At 50.4% G+C, this 15,661-nt stretch overlaps 1 protein-coding gene across 10 annotated transcripts in view; it reads right to left on the bottom strand.

Moving 5' to 3' along the window:
• The window catches only part of MYOCD (myocardin), a 170,141-nt gene that overhangs the window by 16,835 nt on the left and 137,645 nt on the right, over positions 1-15,661 (bottom strand). For all 10 annotated transcript variants that reach the window (XM_085616772.1, XM_085616768.1, XM_085616765.1 and 7 more), the window contains 2 exons: positions 4,565-4,708; positions 3,784-3,906 (listed from right to left, as the gene is read on the bottom strand). In XM_085616772.1, coding sequence (XP_085472898.1) covers positions 3,784-3,906; positions 4,565-4,708 — 267 coding nt within the window. The remainder of the gene's footprint in view (positions 1-3,783; positions 3,907-4,564; positions 4,709-15,661) is intronic.

A 15,661-nucleotide genomic window follows, 5' to 3' on the forward strand; every position in this document is an offset into this window, starting at 1 on the left:
TCGTATTTTTGTAATGTGGGATAGGGGAAGCTTCTGGCCGCACTGGGCATCTGGTAACAGATTATGGGGCCGATTCCGATCCTGGAGAAACTGGGTACGAATCGTCGGACGGAGCGTTTTCTCCGTCCGACTCGTTCCCGGTAAAAACACCATACAAACATGCAAGTACGATTCGTACGGAAACACCATTTCCGTACGAATCGTACAAAACACCGACTGACACAAAAATACATCCGAATGTGATCCGGGACAGCGCATACGCGACATGCGGACGGAGTTAGGCAGCCTTTTACATACCAGCAAGTACGATTCGTACCGACAGCACTCCGGACGGCAATATTTTTACGGCACCCAAAAAGTGCCGGAAAAGCCAAGTATGCCGCGAAGCGTGAGGAAAAGGGGGCCCGGTATGCGTCGAACACCCCCCCCAAGCCCCCCGTATGTACGCGCCGGACCCCCAGCCCCCCCGCGGATGTATGCCCCGGACCCCCAGCCCCCCCGCGGACGGACGCGCTGGACCCCCAGCCCCCCCGCGGATGGACGTGCTGGACCCCCAGCCCCCCCCGTGGATGTACGCGCTGGACCCCCAGCCCCCGCATATGTATGGTGCGGACCCCCACCCCCGTATGTACGGTGCGGACCCCCACCCCCGTATGTACGGTGCGGACCCCCACCCCTGTATGTACGGTGCGGACCCCCACCCCCGTATGTACGGTGCGGACCCCCACCCCCGTATGCATGGCGCGGACCCCCACCGCACCGTACATACGTGGGTGGGGGTCCGGCACGTACATCCGCGGGCGGCTGGGGGTCTGGCGCGTACATCCGCAGGGGGGCTGGGGGTCTGGCGCGTACATCCGCGGGGGGGCTGGGGGTCCGGCGCGTACATCCGCGGGGGGGCTGGGGGTCCGGCGCGTACATCCGCCGGGGGGCTGGGGGTCCGGCGCGTATATCCGTGGGGGGGCTGGGGGTCCGGCGCGTACATCCGCGGGGGGGCTGGGGGGGCTGGGGGTCTGGCGCGTAAATCCGCGGGGGGCTGGGGGGTGTTCGGCGCATATGCGGGCACATGTTTGGACGTCTACATGGTTGCTATAGAGGTTCGCTCCGTACGGTGTTTTTACCATACGGTTGTGCATTCGGACGGACGGGACTGATCGTACTTGCGCGTTCAGACTTCGGTTTCCCGATTCGTAGGTAAAACTGTCCGGGGACGTGTCGGACACTTTTTCCGACCCGGGGACGTGTCGGGGAAATTTCCCAATGCGATTCGTATGGAGTTTTTTACATACGAATCGTACTTGCCAGTTTGTACGGGACTTGTACGATTCGTACGTAAAAAAAATCCGGATACGATTCGTACGGGGAATATTTTACACGGATCGGAATCGGCCCCTATGTTGCTACATATCTCTGATGATTTTATAGAGGCCTTTAGTAATGACGTTGTAATGCACCGTTGTGCAGTTGGTAGCTAAAGGATGGAAAATCAGATTAGAAATTACTCGTGAGGCAGTATGGGGAGATGTGTAGTGTCATTAGCATAAATACTAAGTCAAATGCATATGCTTTCCTTGTCTCCAAATGGAATGTGGCGGTATTACTGAGCGAGTATGCAAATACAGGTATGTACTGAGCATTAGTGAGTGGTGGTTAAAATCTCAACGTAGACTAACACTTACTGAGTGGTGGTGCAAATCTGATTATGTGATAGGATGATTGAGTGATGGTGTATATCTGCCCAGTCAGTGTGGTCAGCTATGTAATAGTGCAAACTTGGCCAGACAATCAAGGCTTTTGAGTGCAAAGCTAAACCACCATTTAATATGAATGAGGTATGGTGCAAATCTGAACATTCACTATCGAATACTAAGTCATGGGGCAAATCTGTAAACACATTAAGGCCCTCATTTCGATGGCGGTTGGACAAGCATCCGACTGCCATCGGATCGGGATGGAGACCGCCCAACATGTAGTCGGTGGCTCGACTTGCCTTATTACGATCTGACCGCCGTGAAGGCGATTGGAAACATGATTTTTTCAATTGAGGCTTGTGCTGCAGCCTGGAAAAGGGCCACAGCACAAGCCACAATTGAAAAAGGCATGTTTTCAAACATCCATGCACTGTGTGCTAGGCACCGGCGGATAGATGTGTGGGGGCACCACATGTGCCCCCTTGGCCCCATAGCATAGGCCTATGGAAGACTAGGGCCCTGCTAGGGGCCCCCCAAAGTCCTGTTCCATCTGCCTTTGCATGGCAGTTGGACCGCCACATAAAGGCAGAGGGAAAAGGGACATCATGATCCTTACAGTGGTGCCTCCGCAGGCACTGCCCCATTGTAGGCATTACGCTCCGACTCGTTATCACATTCAGCCAGCCTTCCATCTACACACAGAGACTCTGTATTTTTTACCTTTAGAAGAATCACATAAATATTTATAATTTGTCCATAATGCACTTCCACTTCCCTCCAACAGGTTCCAGCTGAAGTAACTTTTTGTAAGCAATATTTCCAAACCAATATTCCACATCACTCCCAAGGCTTTGGCCACCCCATTCATCTCCTGCTCTTATTATAGGCTGTTTATTAGGTCGGGCCTGGGCAGCACATGTGCTGCTCTACAGGCATGCTGTATTAAGGTATGGACTTGAAGCTCCACCCATTTTCCGTCCATCTTTTCAATTGGCTCCTGTTACTTTTGTTTCTAAATGATTGCTTTTGATTCATGAATAGGCTTTGTTGTCCCTCCTTATTTCCTCCTTGTCTGCATTTGTAACCTCCCATAAGGATTAGATTTTTTACTTGTTTTATTACAAGGTCTGTTTTATCTACAGTCTGTGAGCACTATTTTCTTTAATGATTTTCCCCTATTGCAGGCGCAAAGTGCTTTCCTGCAAGGGCGCCTGCTTTGCCTCCAGGCGCCATGGCTACGGTTTCAGCACGGCGCCCCCTTTTACATTTGTATTGGGCCACCTTCACAAACCAACTTTTTTTTGTAAGAGCACCCCATACCGCAATTTCACTTTAATTGTGGCTGCGCACTTGAGCCGTGTCTAAAGAAAGGGGGCACTGCCTCCATTTAAGTGAAAGTGTGGCATGGGGCACTTTTACAAGCATTTGCAATGCAAAAGGTCTCGCTTTGACGAGAGTTTAAGCTAGTGGCATTGTAAATAACAATGCCTTTTATTTATGTGTTGTTTTTTAAAACATAAGCAAAAGGCATTGCCATTTACAATGCCAATAGCTTAAACTCTCGCAAATACGAAACCAAATGATTGTCAACATCTTCCTATTGCTCTGTCCTCCTCCCTTGTTCCAGTGCTAAACCATGTGATTTGTAACATGCAATTACCTGTAACCAGTATATATCTTTTAAATCCAGACTCTTCAATGTCAGTGTGTACTCTCTCCTATAGTGTTTGACGTGCCTCCTTCTGTGTATTCCAATGCCTTATGCATCCTATGTAACACTCAGTTCATGTAAAGTGCCTTGACACCCTATGCGAGGTTTTTTAAATCTATTTATTACGAGGTTCGTGCCAGGAAATAATAGTAACATCTCATATGAGTGAGGATATTGATTTAAAATGTCCATGAAACGTGAAACTAATATATTCATAGCCTTACCTAAAGTAAACTCAAAACTCGCCTGCACATAACACAATTAAGAGTTCTTGGAAAGTGTAGCAATGGAAACCACATTTTGAGCTTCACTGTGAGAGAACCTAACACTTCAAACTTTGAGAAACATTGGCTAATGGAATAGATAGAATGGTACATTTACCTGCTTGACTGCATCCTCGTAAGAGGGAGGCTGTTTTGACTTTGCAACGACTGAGCTTGAATTACAAAACGTTGGCGACGGAAACTTCTGATTCGCCTGAGCAGCAGCGGTTGTCACAGCCATCTGCATCCAAATATGAGTCAAAGTAAGATATTTGTACACGTTCTGTTTCATGGCACATTTTGCTGAAATTACCATGTACTTTTTGCTGATAAGCTAAGATGCGCTACTTTTTTACAAACACTCCATTCAATACAAAACAACCTTTAAACTAAACAAAGAATGTGGTGAGATCTTCTGGGAGTGGTTACCATAACTGGAGTTTCTGTTAAGTACTGTTGTACCAGTAGTTGATTTGTGCTTTCAATCAGAAGAGCAAGGAACTGTACAAACCATTTTACAGCGGCAAAAAGTCTAGTTTGTGACCGCAAAAGGGCTTTTTCGTATGTATTAAACAAATGGAAATTGTTAATGTAATCCATTAAAAAAACACAAATTGTTATCTAAAAATTATTGGGTACTACATATGCAGCATAATAAAATATAATTACATATGTTGCAAAATAGAAATATCAAAGCTAGTGAACAACCCGCTCTCCTTAAGTAACCATGTTACAAATTACACACCAGAATGTATGACTGTTAGTGTTTCCTTAATAGAACATGTTTACTCTCTTAGACGTTTTGTTGTTTTTGAGAGTGCAAATTCTATAAGCAGGAAGGAACACTGTATGGCTTTATGGTGGATGGTAAACTGAAACCAGACCCTTTTTAACCTTACCTTGTTATTTAAGCCTGGGCTCTTTGGTGATGGACAGTCCTGGTTCGCTTGCTTGTTTTCGCTCTGGCTGCTCATAAACGTGGGCTGCGCGTTGGAAGGGCTTTGCGAGAAACAGTTAGGACTTCCAGTTTGTGAAATTGTACTCTGTTAAATAGAAAACAGAATATGCATACTGAATTACACGAAACCAGCGCATGCCCTACCAGACAATTCTAAATGTATAATGCGCGCACTCGAATACAATTCTAAATATTCACGTAAAATAATGATAACAAATAGGGATCATTTTTTAAATCCCATATATTTATTTAAATCATTTAATTGGCTATGAAAGCGAAATTAGGAAATTATTTGATTGACAACTTTGTGCTGCACCTCATCAATGGCAAGTTCGCTGATGGACGAGTGTGTTTTGTGGAAGGTAAACAGGTGTGCTTGAATCCACGTTCAGTTTCGGATTGTTCAATATCAGCCTGTCTGTCCTAGCTCTCATAAGCAGTTGGGGAACTTAACCAACACTTCTCAGGATAGACATTAGTGATCTGAGGGCCACTTGCACGTCATACCTGCCCCACATTTTCCCTGGTCCTGTTAAGTCTTTTGATAAAGACCTGAAAAGGTGTCACTCTCACAGTATAGAGTTTGAAGCTGTGGAACTCAGCCCGCAGGCCTTGTAGCACATGTGGAACTCAGCCCGCAGGCCTTGTAGCACATGTGGAACTCAGCCCGCAGGCCTTGTAGCACATGTGGCACTCAGCCCGCAGGCCTTGTAGCACATGTGGAACTCAGCCCGCAGGCCTTGTAGCACATGTGGAACTCAGCCCGCAGGCCTTGTAGCACATGTGGAACTCGACCCGCAGGCCTTTTAGTATATGTGGAACTCGACCCGCAGGCCTTTTAGTATATGTGGAACTCAGCCCGCAGGCCTTGTAGCACATGTGGAACTCAGCCCACAGGCCTTGTAGCACATGTGGAACTCAGCCCGCAGGCCTTGTACTACATGTGGAACTCAACCCGCAGGCCTTGTAGTACATGTGGAACTCAGCCCGCAGGCCTTGTAGCACATGTGGAACTCAGCCCGCAGGCCTTTTAGCACATGTGGAACTCAGCCCGCAGGCCTTGTAGCACATGTGGAACTCAGCCCGCAGGCCTTGTAGCACATGTGGCACTCAGCCCTATGGCCTTGTAGCACATGTGGCACTCAGCCCGCAGGCCTTGTAGCACATGTGGCACTCAGCCCGCAGGCCTTGTAGCACATGTGGAACTCAGCCCGCAGGCCTTGTACCACATGTGGAACTCGACCCGCAGGCCTTGTAGCACATATGGAACTCAGCCCGCAGGCCTTGTAGCACATATGGAACTCAGCCCGCAGGCCTTGTAGCACATGTGGCACTCAGCCCGCAGGCCTTGTAGCACATGTGGAACTCAGCCCGCAGGCCTTGTAGCACATGTGGCACTCAGCCCTATGGCCTTGTAGCACATGTGGCACTCAGCCCTATGGCCTTGTAGCACATGTGGCACTCAGCCCGCAGGCCTTGTAGCACATGTGGAACTCAGCCCGCAGGCCTTGTAGCACATGTGGAACTCGACCCGCAGGCCTTGTAGCACATATGGAACTCAGCCTGCAGGCCTAGTAGCACATGCAGTCCATTTCAGTGTGAGGCAGGTTACAAAAGACTGTGCATGGTGGGTGAAGCAACACTCGCCAATATATTGAGCAAATGGTAATTTCATCTTTTGGTTCAGAGTTACGGACCTTCACACTGCAGCCTAACATGACATCATGAGGTGGCCTGTAAAATAACCCCAGCAGCAGAATCCTAGCCCTCAAATATGAGGGAGCAGGGCAAATTTTGTGACATTTTTCAAACATTATGCAAGGTTATAAGAAAAGTATGTGACATTCAGTGAACAGTAATTCATGTGAAAATTGAGCGCAAGGCCACGCCTTACATTCAAAAGTCACACAACATACCAGCAAAGCACCCGATTGGATTAGAAAAGTTCCACTGGGAGACGTATTCTGCCGAAGCAGAGTTCTGCGAGACATTTTCTGTTCAAAACGGTCTCTAACATAAAAATACTGCGCGAAATGTCACACCTTGAGATTTGCAGAACATCTCCCAGAACAGCATAGACAATGGAGAAACTGGCAGGGCCTAGAAGCGTCCGCGGCCAGGGCTCGAGCTCATCATTTATGGACACACAAATCACAGATTAGATGAAATGCGGCTCAGTTTGTGGCAATCTCGCAACTGCTTGGAGGCAGAGACATGGAAGGGAATGTTAGGTGTCCCCAGTCATGGAAAGTAAATAGCAAAGAGGGACAAAGAGTGGGATTCGAGGCTCTTTTTCACGCCCGGCTTCTGATGGAAATATGAATATGACTGCGCACACATTTGCTATTCAAAAGGTTTGCGTGCTAAAATGCTTGCCATATGTGTCTGGCAGTAGACACATTCAACTGCTCTAAAGGCAATGATCATGTGAAGGTCATACCAAGGTCGATGTGAGTTTGAGTGTTTCAATAAAAACTAAAATGTTATGTCTCAGAGGAGGGGTTCACACAGGGTAACTGTATATAAATGGACTGAACATTTTTGGAAGATACAAATCCAAATTATATTCAAAGTTCGTGACACGATTATGCACCGTAGCTGCCAAAAAGCTGCTTAAAATATTCCGGGCCTAAGGTAGTGGTGCAAGCATGTACATGCGCATGCGCCAATCGAGTGCACTGGGTATGTGTCCAATGACACTGCACGGTTGGGTTGAGCATCAGTCAACGATGCATCCGCATTGGCGCTTAGAACAAGCAAGAACTAGTAAAAACAATGTGCTTTAGCTGGTGCAGGCAGGGAGAACTGGATGAGTGGTAGCACGGTTTTGTTTTCTGGTTCAGGCATCTGTGCAATTCTTTCATGCGGTTCAAGTCCTAAAAGAATGCATTTTGTTCAGCCTAATGAAAATATGTTTTTTGGAATGAGTTATGCGTGGATGCGCTGCATTTTTGGAAATATGTGAATTTATCTACAGGCTCGTTCCCTGCAAAGCTGAAGCACGAAATATTTTCTGAAATGCCATAGCCTGCCCGATTTCGAGGTTTCGATTTCACTTGTAATGTGGCACCAACAGCCAAAAAGCCATCGATTCTCCAATTCAAGAACTCACTGTTAAATCGTCAGCTAGGGTGACGATCGCAGTATGTGGGTAGGAGGGCAGCATGCGCTCCGGGATCGGGGAATGAATATACACACACCTACTCCACGCTTACGCTTCGGTGCACTGACCCGGATCATCCGGTCCGGCCCCCATTTATTATCTGCACCTCTTCCGGGTCACAGCCCAGACCACCCTCTCGGTGATCAGGGGGGTGTTCCCCATAAACATAACATTCCTCCTTTATCATGGCAAAACAAAAACAACACAACACCGGTTGAAAAACACTCCAGTACAGAGAGAGAGAGAGAGAGTGAGAGAGAGAGAGAGAGAGAGATAGAGAGAGAGAGATAGAGATAGAGAGAGAGAGAGAGAGAGAGAGAGAGAGAGATAGAGAGAGAGAGAGAGAGAGAGAGAGAGAAAAGAAACCAATGCATTTCTTTTCCTTAGTCCATCACAAAACCTCTCAGTCGAGACGACACCGCTGGATTGGCTCGGAGATGATATCTGTGTCCACCTCGACCTTCACTCCCATCTCTACCGCCTTCAGCTCCAGCTGCCCCTGACAAATGTTCCACAGCTGCCCCGGACATTGGTGGGGCTGGCCCAGGTGAGACACTCTCCTCGTCGAGGGCGTCACCCGTCGGTTCGCCATCCTCGGACTCTGGCACCACCTCACTTGGTCGCACCGGACACTGGTACTTTTTGAACTGGGAGATGTTCCTGGTGACTGTCTCGTGATCCCTCTGGGCAGTGACCATTGTGCCCTTGACTGTCTGAATCACCCAGGGCTCAGGTTCGAACGGAAGGGAGAACTTCCCTCGTGGATGTCGATTCTTCACCAACACCAGGTCACCTGCCACCAACGATCTGCTCCCGGCATGGCGCCTCTTGGACATGCGGTCATTCTTGACCCGCCTCTGCCGAAGGCGTTCGGATACTTGACGATGTGCAGGCGAGGATGGTGTCAAATGAGGAAACACATCATTCAGCACCCGTTGATTACACAAGAGACCGGGGCTGGCCATAGTTGTAGAGTGAGGTGTAAGTCTGTATTCTTTCACGAAAGTGTACAGGGCACATTCCATGTTCTGTTCTCGAGACATTGCTATCCTGAGTACTTTGTTTAGGGTGCGCATAAAACGCTCGGCCTCGCCATTGGCCTGTGGCCACCGGGGTGTGATCTTCACGTGTCGGACACCTCTTGATCGGAGGTATTCAGAGAACTCGTGGCTGGCGAATGGCGGACCATTGTCTGTGCGTAGCTCCTTGATTAGCCCATGGCTGGCCATGATTTTCTCGAAACGAGGTATTGTGTTGCTCGCAGTAATTGAGTCCAGTATCTCAACCTCGGGGTATTTTGAAAAGTCATCAATGACGACAAGCATGTGTCGGCCATCCGGTAGGCTCCCAAAATTTGCACTCACCCGGTGCCACGGGTGAGGAGGTATGTCTTCCATCAGGATTGGGGCCGGCGGATCAGCGGGCCCCACCGCTTGGCAGAGCGCACAGGACCGGACAGTCCTCTCCACCACACTGTCCAGATAAGGGAACCACACCTTGCTCCTCAGACGTGATTTTGTCTTGACCACACCTTGGTGCGCGATATGAGCTAAGTCCACCACTCGCTGCTGTAGTGACCTGGGGATAACCAGACGCGTGCCTCTCATCAGACATCCCTCGGGGGACACGGCCAATTCGGACCGGACATTGTGAAGAGCTTTTAACGCCATTTGTGCATCATCCGTTCGGTGTGTCAGGTTCTCCAGCAGGGAATGCCACCTTCCTGATCCAACCGCTGATATCACCATCTCCCAGCAGTCATCCCGTTTGGTCGCTTCCAGGATGTCCTCTAGCCTGATGGGCAGAGGCCGAGAGCGTTCCACCACCAGCCTGACATATTCCTCCGTCTCCTGCGCTTCAGACTCCTCTTCTCGGGTAACTGGCCGGGCATGTCTGGATAGGAAATCCGCCGGATTTTGTGTCCCTGGGCGGTAGACCACTTTGAATTGGTATTCTTGCAGCTGCAGGATCCACTTTTCAATTCTTGGAGGTGGTTTCGACGACACGCCCATGAAAAGAGGAATCAGCGGTTTGTGGTCAGTGTGAACCGTGAATGGCTGCCCATATAGGTAGAGGTGGAAATGACGACACCCCCAATGTATTGCAATTGCCTCCTTTTCTATGTGTGAGTATCTTTGCTCTGTTTCCGTCAGAGCTCGGCTCGCGTAGGCTACCGGGGCCCACTCACCGTCCAGTTGCTTCTGGGACAATACGGCACCCAAACCAATGGGACTGGCATCCACCGACAGTTCGGACTCCCGGGCGGGGTCAAAATACGCTAAAGTGGTTTCGGCGGACAAGGCGTGTTTGGTGTCCTGAAAAGCCTTCTCTTGAATGGGACCCCATTCCCATGTGGCGGCATTCTTCGTGAGTTCCCGTAGGGGCGCCGTTAGATTCGTTAGGTTCCGGATAAACTGACCACAGTAGGTGACCATGCCTAGGAAGCTTCTCACTCCGGTGACTGTGGTCGGGGCAGGTGCCGTCTGGATGTCACGAACTTTCGCTGGGTCGGGTGACACTCCTTGTTGTGAGAAGTGATATCCAAAAAACGCTATTTCTTTTTTTAGGAACTCGCACTTTTCGCGATGCAACGTAAGGCCACTGTCCTGGAGCCTCTGGAACACGCATCGTAGACGGTTCATGTGTTCCTCCAGAGTCGGTGCGTGTACTAAAATGTCATCACTGATGTTTATGACCCCTCTGAGGCCAGCCAATACACTTCTGATGGTATCTTGAAATACTTCCGCCGCGCTGGACACTCCAAAACTGAGGCGCTTGTAGCGGCGCAGACCCACATGGGTGGAGAAAGTGGTTATGGCCCTTGACTCGGGATCCAGCAGGAGTTGATGGTAGCCCGCCCGAAGGTCCATCTTCGAGAACCAGTGCGATCCGCTGACCTCCGCAACGATGTCATCGACCGTGGGTGTCAGATGGCGTTCCCGCTTGATGGCATGATTCGGCAAGCGCATATCCACGCATATCCTGACTTCACCTGGTTGTTTCGGTTTTCGGGCTATCACAATGGGGGAGACCCATGGTGTCGGTCCTTCCAGTCTCTCGATGATGTCAGCGGCCTCCAATTTTCTTAGCTCCTCTTCGACCTTCGGCCGCAGATGAAACGCTACTCTCCGATGCTTGAGAGCAACTGGTTGTACTGATTGGTCTATGTGAAGCCGTACCAGGTGGTCCTTTAAGCATCCGATACCGTCAAACAGGTCTCGAAATTCTTCCACCAGTGACTCAACATCCTCCAAGTGCACAACGAATGCAAACACCACCAGTTGCAGATGTTCCGCCGTACGACAGCCCAGCAGCATTCCCGCACCTTCCTTGGTGACGTACACCTTTGTGCGAACGGAACTTGACTCATGGGTGATGTCGGTGGTGAAGACGCCTAACACAGTGAGTGGTGTGCCGGAGCCATAAGCATACACCTGTATGGACGTTGGCTTCAAGATGGGCTGTATCGGGAAGGATCTCAGCATGGACTGGGCCATCATGTTTATGGACGCACCTGTGTCAATCAGCACCGGCGTCAGATGTCCTGCAATCTTGACGTTACACTTTGGGACCCTCCATCTCGGACATCCATCAGGTTGTAGGGCGTGAATTACATGGACCGTGCCTTCGTCCTCATCGTCGTCCATATCGTCTTCCTCAGCCCCCTGTTGAGGGGCATCCACTGCATTGATCTGCCGACCTTGTTGCCGCTGACGTCCCGCAGAGCGGCACACTTTGGCTAGGTGATTCAGACGGCGACACGCCGAACATCTTTTCCCTTGAGCAGGGCATGGACCTTGGTGTGGGTACGACCCTCCACACATGTAGCAGGAACGAGTCGAGGGTGGTGGTTTGCTGTGGTCCGGTTTCTTTGTAGACGCTTTCTTCGAGGTAGTCGCCACCACCGCGTTCACTGGCTCTGTCTTCACTTGACGTTGAAGGGCCGTCTCCATATGTGCGGCGCGCACTTTGGACAACTCCTTAGACCGGCCCATGGTGAGAATGTCGGCCATGGAGATTCCGGGCGTTTCGAGTACCTTTTCTCTCAACTTAACGGACGAACATCCCTGGATGAACTGCGCCCGCAGCTCATCATCTGTGTCCGGTAGGGTACAGGTGCTTGCCAGTTCCTTCAAACGAGCATAGAAGGTGTCGACCGATTCCTCCGGCTGTTGTCTAGCTTGTCGTAGGAGAAAACGTTCGTAATCTGGGTTTGCTAGGGGTTCAAAATGTGCGGTCAAAGCTGCTTTGAGCGTAGCATAGGTGTGGGGAGGGCCGGCTTCCACCACGGATTTTCCCAGTCGGTGAATGGCAGGACCACCCAGATGCAATAGCATGGGCCGATGTCTTTCGGGCTTTAGGCCGACTGCTGCAAAATAGTTCTCCAGGCGCTCCAGCCATTCTTTCCACTTAGCCACCTGGGCGGACGGCAGGCCGTCCACTACGAACGCTTCAATCGGGGGCACCGTCGTCATCTTCACGCTGACTGGTCGGTAGCCTTGATTCAGCCGGCGCAGGCGGACCTGGACGTGACAGAGGACGTGCTCCGGGAGTGGACGCAGTCAAAAGAACTAACACCCGCACCTCCGGCGCAGGCAGCAGTAAAACTTCGGCCTACAGGCACTCGTCAGCCAGGCTTCAGGGTACGGGCGTCCAGCGTAGGTGATTGCGCCCCACGTGTCAACCAGGGGTATTAGGATAGACTCCCTGGGCGAGACTCAGCAGACATGAACACCCCGTCTCTCCCAGCAGCCCATTCGCCACACTGATGCATCCACCACGGTCAGCAGGCCACTTCACAGGGCACACACACGGGAACTGACCAGGGAGAGCAGGCTGTAGGTGGCGTCCTTCTGTGCAGCACCTCCGGGACTCACTCGCATGTGAGGATGCAGCCAGGCAGCAGGTCATACGAAGAGAGCGCCCCCACACGCGCTCGGGATACCAGGCACGTGCGCGTGCCCCGTCACCGGGACGTTTTCAGCCCCGTCGCGGGCCCTGGAGAAGACAGCACCAGGAGGTGGCAGGGAGCAAAAAGTTGCAGGCCGCGTAGGCACACTCACGGGCGAGGCTCAGCGCTCCGCGTGGCAGCCGCCACCAGAGCGGGTCAGGCAGCGCTCCGGCGCTCGAAGCACAACGGCCTCCGGGTGAGCAGGCAGCGAAGATGCAGCCGCCGTGGGTCGAGAATAAGGAAAGACCCCCTCGTCGCCAGTTGTTAAATCGTCAGCTAGGGTGACGATCGCAGTATGTGGGTAGGAGGGCAGCATGCGCTCCGGGATCGGGGAATGAATATACACACACCTACTCCACGCTTACGCTTCGGTGCACTGACCCGGATCATCCGGTCCGGCCCCCATTTATTATCTGCACCTCTTCCGGGTCACAGCCCAGACCACCCTCTCGGTGATCAGGGGGGTGTTCCCCATAAACATAACACTCACCACATATGTTCTTCGACCCGAGGTGCAAATGACCTGCACTGCGCCCTTCAAACCTGACCCTGCTCACTTTACTGAGGCAACCACTGAGACTTACCTCAGGGGTGTCTGCCGAACTGGTCTCGGGACAGAGCCTGATAAGTGTGCCAGTGCTGGCAAACGAGCCCTAATGCCTGCACGTGTTACCCGGGTGTGGAGCACATTTACCACCACCTGAGGTGAGGCCTCAGTGAATGTGCAGGGACGGACTGATGCGGAATATTACTGTTGAACTGGTGATCAATTTATATTTACTTATATGTACTTTGTTTCATCCAAACTAGACCCACGTGGACAGAGCGATTCACGCACGAATACAAAAATTACAGCAAGAAGGTAAATCATAGAAATATCTGACAGTAGCATTTATGAGTTGTTAAATAAAGCATAATTGTAAGACATGTTACCACGAGGGGGCAGAACGACAAAAGAAAGCATAGTACCGATACACATACATAGTACAAAGGGAGGGGCGGCAAAGTGACCGTGAGGGCACAGCTTCTCTCATTAAGCATATTTCGAGGTAGTAATAAATTAAGGAAATGCATTTCGAACAGAAGAGGGTTCATTTCACCTTTGCAGGGATGGTGGGCTCAAGCTCCATCCCATGTGTGTGCTGCCAGGAAAAGTGCGCAGTCTTTTCTCTTTATTTATTGTTATTCGATCCTGAGGGTGTCTGAGCTTGGCAGTTGAGGCTGTTCACCCAAGAGAACTAATGTAGGTTCTCGAAAGTCGCAGTATATCGAGTTTTGTGTCCAGTGTGAGTGTGCTCCTAGCTTCAAACAGGAGCCACTTCGTGAAGATCAGGATTGGTGATGTGGATGGGGTTCTATTACCTGGAGCCAGGATCCAGCCTGGCCCCTGCGTGTGGAGGAGCAAGGTATAGCTTGGGGATGCCATGAAGTGAGGCGTCACCATAGTCTGATCTTGATAGAACTAGAGATGGATCACTTATTTAAACTTTTCCTCTCTAAACAACTGCTTGATTCCTTGCAGGAGTCTGATTTTATTAATAAAGTCGTGTGAGCTTGGAGGTTGAGAGTTTTGTCCACTAAGACACCCAGCAATATTGAGCATTCGGTGAGGGAGGAAAGACGCTAATGTCTGTTCATTACATTTAACCAATCCTGCCAAGACATGGAGTATTTAGATTGTGAGAGGAGTCAGCATCCTGTATTTGAGGGGACAATTTTGTAATGAAGTTATGGCACCATGCACTGTATTCTTTTAAGAATCTGTGGCAAGACAGAATCATCAGGGGATGCAACTTTCAAATGTAGCTGAGCATCAACAGCCTAAAAGTGTTTTAAGATGTTGGAACTATTTAGAAGAGAGCCAAGGGGCTTCATGTATAAACCGAAGTGCTGGGCAGAGGATTGACCCGTGAACCACTCCTTTGTCTAGAGCGGAGGAATCAGAAATGAGGTTTGAGATTTTTATGTGTTGGCTTTGGTTAGCAAGATATGATGAGAATCATTTTAGTACTGCCCCTTATTTCACTAAGGTTTCTTAGTGCAGAGGAATGGCTGACTGCATCAAGGGAAACAGACTCTACAACGCGGCTTCAAGCACGCATTTGGTTTCATCGCCAGCTGAACATCCCTTTTCTTAAACATGTATATGGCTGAACCATCATATGCGTGGATAAGGCACTCACCATTCTAGCTGCTGGCTGGCGGGGAGAGGAACCAGAGAGGAGGACCTGCGCGATGGACGGGGACACGATGAGGTAAGTTGGACTAGGGCTTGGGAGTGGGGGGCAGATTTTAAGGGGGGGTCCGGTTTTAGAGCTCAGGGAGGGGGGCAAAGGGGGCTAGGTTTTAAATGAAGGTGCGATTTTAGGGATCAGGGCAGAGGCAAGGGGGCTGGGGTCGGGGTAGGTTTTAAGATAGGAAGTAGAGTTTTAGGGCACAGGGCAGGGGGGGCGAAAGGGGCAGTTTACAGGCCAGGGGAGGCCGTTTTTAGGGATCATGGCAAGGGGGAGTTTGGGGTGAGTTTTAAGTAGGGGGAAGGGTTTTAGTGCTCAGGGCAGGGGGAAGGGACAGTTTTCAGGGCAAAGGGAGTCAGGTTAGTTTAAGGGGCGGGGTAGTTTTTAGGGCTGGGGTGTAGGGTTATAGGGCAGGGGCCAGGATTTTAGGACTCAGGGTGGAGGGAAAGGGCCATGAACTTTCCTACACATCCCTTTACCAAACATGCCTTTACCACAAAATTGCCTGGTAAAGGCATGCGTGGAAAGGTATGTGTGGTAAAGGAATGCGTTGTTGAAACACATTCATCGGTCAGGCTGCGTGTTAGAGGCACACATGGTTCTACCATGCGTGCCTTTTTCATACAACCCTGTGTCAAAGGCTGCAGACAGGTTCAGGATGGTGAGAATGTATGAGTTACCTATGCCTAA

The sequence above is a fragment of the Triturus cristatus genome, chromosome 7, assembly GCF_964204655.1.
Source record: "Triturus cristatus chromosome 7, aTriCri1.1, whole genome shotgun sequence".
NCBI classification, from domain to species: domain Eukaryota; kingdom Metazoa; phylum Chordata; class Amphibia; order Caudata; family Salamandridae; genus Triturus; species Triturus cristatus.